Source organism: Nannospalax galili, unplaced genomic scaffold (assembly GCF_000622305.1).
Source record: "Nannospalax galili isolate Female #2095 unplaced genomic scaffold, S.galili_v1.0 scaffold497, whole genome shotgun sequence".
Classification (NCBI taxonomy): domain Eukaryota; kingdom Metazoa; phylum Chordata; class Mammalia; order Rodentia; family Spalacidae; genus Nannospalax; species Nannospalax galili.
In genome coordinates this window covers 521,500-527,161 of record NW_008339354.1, presented here as the reverse complement: position 1 = coordinate 527,161, position 5,662 = coordinate 521,500, and the positions used below count along the sequence as shown (strand labels likewise).

Below are 5,662 nucleotides of genomic sequence, written 5' to 3'. Positions count from 1 at the left end.
TGACTGACCGGATTTCCCTTTTATTTATAACAGTGTCAGACCTGTCATATGCTTTGAGTCTTACACATTAAAGTACAGCATGCTGTCGGCCTGGGTTCTTCTTGTAAAGGTTTTCTGTCCTGACTCTGGCCCTCTGGTTTTACATTATTTAGTGTTTTACTAAAAGAACTGTTGAAGGACGGTGACTGTTGGGCAGTTCATCCTCTCTGAACACACATGGCAATTCCCATCCCACCCCCAATACACAGGGCTGCAACACCACGTGTGCCACCCGTTCTCTCCAGTGTGTGTAACAGGGTCACGAGAATTCTGCAGCCTGACGCTCCCAGAGGATGGCCCAAGGCAATAGCTCCTCCCTCAATGTTGACCTGAAGGGAAAGAAAAGGTCTTTAAGTCACTTGTCTATGGACAGGGTAAAAGCCCAAATTTTATGTTTCTTCTTCATTGCAGTGCTTAGAAACAAACAATGGCGTCAAGACGTCTGTCTTCCCTTGTTTCTAGAATCTCTCATTCATTTTTGATGTAAGCTGAACTGTGTTTAAGTCAACTGACATTCCAGTGGAATGCTCTTCTCTTGCCCAGGTGACCAGACTTGGGACAGAATCTAAATTGTTGCTATTTACAACCTTAAAATTGGGCTGTGAAAGTTCACTGGTGAGCAGGACAGCTTGCTCTTTTTATATTTACCTTCTCTGGGTTTAATCCAAGTTCTTTGGCTATTGCAACAGACACAGATGCAAAGGCTTCATTGATTTCAAATACGTCCACATCCTCCAGGGACCAGCCCGCTTTTGCAACCTACAGGAAAGATGAATGGAATAGACTAAGTTCAACCATTTGTTACTGACAAAAAGATCTACACGAGAATTAGAGAAATGGCTCAGCGGTTAAGAGAGCTTGCTTATTCCATCATGAGGACAGAGCTCGATCCCAGCATTCACACTGGGTGGCTCACAAATGCCTCTAACTCCTACTGCATGGGATCCTTCACCCTCTTGTGGCCACCACAGGCACCTATATACATACTTGGGCACATACACACACACATACCCTCTTGTGGCCTCCATGGATACCTGCATACATACATTTGGGCATACAGACACAAACATATACAAATAAGAATAAAAATGAATAAAGGATTTACATGACATACCCTCAAAGATAGACCTACTAAGAAGCTGGGACTCTGCAGTTAGCTACGCCATGGTGGCCCATGCCTGTAGTCTAAGAGCTGGAGCGTCTTGGGCCAGCCTGCATACTGACACCTGTCTCAACAAAAACACTATCTGTGGATTATGCCTAGATGAGCCCATGAGTCCATTCAAGAGGTGAGGATGTTCTTTAGCGAGGTGTGGTGGCAAACACCTCCAAACCTCAGTACTTCAGAGGCTGAGGCAGGAAGACTGTCTCAGAATCAAAGGATGTGCTGCAAAACATCCCTAAGGTACAAAATCTAAGACATCCTTAACACCGAGCCAATAGCATCTGCCATGTGCAGGTAACAGAGCACACTTGGATCTAGTTTCAAGAAAAGTCTGACCTAGGCTGGAGAAATGGTTCTGTAGGTAAAGTGTAAGGGACCTGAGTTACTCCTAGAACTCAGGCATGCTGGTATGCATTTGTAATCCCAGTGCTTGGGAGTCTGAGCTGGCTGGACGCCTGGGGCTGCATGGCTAGACAGCCTAAAGTACGTGGTGAATTTCAGGCCAACAAGAAGCCCTGGATCCCAAACAAAGGGGGGTGGGTTGGGGTGGTGAGATGGCTCAGTGAGTAAAAGCACTTGCTGCCAAGTCTGATGACCTGAATCTGATCCCCAGGTCCCACACTGTGGAAGAAGAGAGCAAACCAAGTCTTGCAAGTCATCCTCTGACCTCCACCCGTGTGTGGTGTCACATGCTTGTACAACTGAAATGCACAAACATATTCACACTCAATAAATATATAAATGTAATTTTAAAATAAGTATGGATGGTGCTGGATGAACAATACCCAGAGCTGTCCACTGGCCTTCCATGTGTAAGAAACATCGAATATCAGTCTTTTCTGTCAAACATTTGTGAACAAAAGTTCCCAGAAAAAAACCTGCATTTTCAAACCAAACTTTCTGCAAGGTTGATTGACTGATTAGAACTTTAGTGATTGTGGAGAATTTGGAATGTAGCAGGTCTAGAGTCTAATTACCATTTATCTTGGGCCATCTTAGATCTCTACATAGCCACTCCTTGCTCACCTCTTGTGCTGGATAGCTTTAGTGCCAACTTGACACACCTGGGTAGAGGGAGCCTCAATTGGGGAATTACCTTCATTGGATTGGCCTGTGGTCATGTCCATGGGGCACCTTCTTGATTGTTGAGTAATGTGGAAGTGGGAGGGCCCAGCCCACTGTGGGTGGTGCCACCCCTGGGCAGGTGGGTCTGTGTTGCATAAGAAAGCAGGCTGAGCAGGGGCCAGGGGAGCAAGCCAGTAAGCAGTGTTCCTCCATGGCCTGTGCTCCAGCTTCTGCCTCCAGGTTCCTGCCCTGAGTTCTTACCTTGGGCTCCCAGATGAACTGTGACCGGGATATGTCAGCTAAATAAACCTTTTTCCTGCCCAAGTTGGTATTGGTCAAAATGTTTTGTCACAGTAATGAAGAAACAAACTAGGACACCTCTGTTTCTGACTTCACATCATGTGTATAGTAAAACAGATAAAAAACCTTTTGGAGTGTATTAACTTAGCAGACCACGAGCTTCCACCAAGGAAGAAGGCCTAGAAGCCTGTCAGATAGCATCTAAGGCCTATAGCAGAATTCTCCTGCTTTGCTATAACCCACCAATGTATTTGAAAAGTATTGGGGCTGGAGAGATGGCCCAGCAGTTAAGAGCACTGGTTGTTCTTGCAGAGGACCTGGGTTCAGTTTCCAGCACCCACATGGTGGCTAACAACCATCCATAACTCCAGTTCCTGGGGAACCAATGCCCTCTTCTGTCCTCTGAGGGTATTGCATAAGATGGGTGCACTTACACACATGCAGGGAATACACTCATATACATAAAACATATACATAGGTAAATAAATGCCTAAAGGGGCTGGAGAGATGGCTCAGCGGTTAAGAGCACTGACTGCTCTTGCAGAGGACCCGGGTTTGATTCCCAGCACCCACGTGGCAGCTGCAAACTGTCCTTAACTCTAGTTCCTGGGGAATCTGAAGCCCTCTTTCTGATCTCCATGGGCACTGCATGACATGGGTGCACTCACATACATGTGGGCAATACACACACTCATACACATAAAATAAAAATAATAAATAAAATATTAAAAAAACAAAAATAATAAATATTTTTAAAAAGGTTAAGTGTCTTTGATTTATGGCTTTCTTTGTTCTATTAGCATAAAACGTCATGAAACTGTTACCACATTGGAACATGGAATTTGAGGTAACCTGAATCTGATCCCTAGCCATAGTCACTCACATTTGTCTCCAGAATAAACTATCTCTTATCCCCTTTGAGATGAGAGTTGTGTTTTTGTATCATACACTGTAAATCTTTTAAGATAAAGAATTCTGTGACATCCCTGGCACTTGCTGGCCTGGGTGGCTTAGCCCACCTCCCTTTCGTTCAACCTTCTCTCCTTCTTCATTTCTTTTGTGCCAAATCTTTTAAAACTAGCCAACCCCAGCTGGGCGTGGTGGTGCATGCCAGTACTTGGGAGGCAGAGGCAGGCAGATCTTTGTGAGATCAAGGCCAGCCTGGTCTACATAGTGAGTTCCAGTCCAGCTGGGGCTACAGGGAGACCCTGTATCAAAAAGACAAAAAAAACAGAAACAAAAAAACTAGCCACCCCCAAAAGACAGTGAGGTTGGACCCCAGCTAATGGTGAAAAAGACACAGTATTTTTTTTTTGGTCTTTTTGAGACAGGGTCTCCCTGCAGCCCCAGCTGTCCTGGAACTCACTATGTAGACCAGGCTGGCCTTGAACTCACAGAGATCCGTCTGCCTCTGCCTCCCGAGTGGTGGGATTAAGGGCGTGCACCACCACGCCCGGCAAGACACAGTATTTTTTAATTACTTAGTTAACTGTATTTTATGTGTCTGAATGTTTTGCCTACATGTATGAAGTGTACCATGTGCATGACAGTGCCTGTGGAGGCCAGAAGAAGGCATTGGGTTCCCTGGAACTGGAGTTACAGGTGGTTGTTAGCTGCTGTGTGGTTGATGGAACTGAACCCAGGTCCTCTGTAAGAGCAGCCAGTGCTCTTAACCTCTGAGCCCCTCTCCAGCCCCAGACATAGTATTCCAGGTCATCCTTGAGCTACACAGTGAGTCTGAAGGCAGCCTGGGCTACCAGGAAGCCCATCACAAAAACACCAAAACATACACACTACAACAACAAAACAAAAAAGCTAAAGAGTTAAGACTCACAGCCTGCTTTATGGCGGGAATTGGTCCTGCCCCCATGATGGAAGGTTCCACACCTGCTTGGGACCAGGAAACTATTTGTGCTAAAGGTCTTAGCATTCGACCCTCAGCTTCTGACTTCTTCATGAGGACCACGGCAGCAGCACCATCATTCAGTCCTGGAAAGCAAGTGACTAGATTTGTATAGTGCTCCTTAACTCCAGTTACATGTCTGTGGCTCCCTTCTTTTCCACCTAAAAACATTAAATTACTTGGCAAAGTAGTTTTCTATTTTATCGGACTTGAAGAAATGTCTAGGCCTCACTCACAAGGTACTGGGAGTTTCTGGTATTAGAAAAGCATAAAAGAACTCTGGAGTTCTTAATTTAACTTTATCAACTGCATGTCCAGTTGAGATGTCAAGAAACAAAATCAATTCTTTCAGTATAGATTGTGTAAATAACCAATTATACAGAAACTACAAGCTTTTCCCTTAAACCGAGTTTTAGGAATAATTTTATGTAGAAACACAGTCACTCGGTAGATGCCACGCCATCTCCAATGAAGCCCGCGTGAGATCCTCCGTGGGTTGAGGCTGGTACTTCAAGGAAGGTTGCCTCTTGGAATTGGCTGTGCTAAAAAACATGCAGTGTACTTGGCATGCTTTTACTTGCTATTATCTTTCTAACTGTCACTGTATCTTGGGCTTTCTGGGGGCCTGGAAAGCACCTGGTGTCCTTGGTACCGCTGTCACCTCCTTTATTGAAAATCCTTTAATCATCCTAGTCCAGATGCACCACTATTAATAAAAGCTATTTTAGATGCAGTAAGAAGTAGTTAAACAGAATTAATGCTGGAAAGTCCAGAGAATAACGGATTTCTAGAAGAGAGGCATAGATGGAGGGTTTCTTGGTATTCATTACAATTCATGGATAAATTGGTAAGATCAAGACCACCTTGGTGTCTTTTGACAAAAAATCAATAAGAGAGCATTAAAGGGCAAATATAGAAAGTATTTGAAAATTGGTAGGATAGGAGAGAAGGATGGTTTCATGGATCCCTAACATGGGATGGCCTTTTTGGGACCTATGGAGTTGCCCTATGGCCCACTACAAATAAGCAAGGAATATTATCAAATAGTTAAAAAAGTAATATCAGAGCCAGGCATGGTGGCACATGCCTGTAGTCCCAGCACTTGGGAGGCAGAGGAGGGCGGATCTCTGTGAGTTCAGGGCCAGCCTGGTCTATATAGTGAGTTCCAGGACAGCTGGGGCTACAGGGAG

The 5,662-nt window shown here is 44.8% G+C and overlaps 1 protein-coding gene across 1 annotated transcript in view; it reads right to left on the bottom strand.

Annotated features, from left to right (window-relative positions):
• LOC103734796 (acetyl-CoA acetyltransferase, cytosolic) overlaps nt 1–5,662 on the bottom strand; it is a 17,039-nt gene continuing 11,377 nt past the window's right edge. The window contains exons 7-9 of the mRNA XM_008833863.3: nt 4,404–4,558; nt 688–798; nt 1–368 (exon numbers count right to left, since the gene is read on the bottom strand). Of these exons, the coding sequence (XP_008832085.1) occupies nt 198–368; nt 688–798; nt 4,404–4,558 (437 nt within the window). The 3' untranslated portion in view covers nt 1–197. The remainder of the gene's footprint in view (nt 369–687; nt 799–4,403; nt 4,559–5,662) is intronic.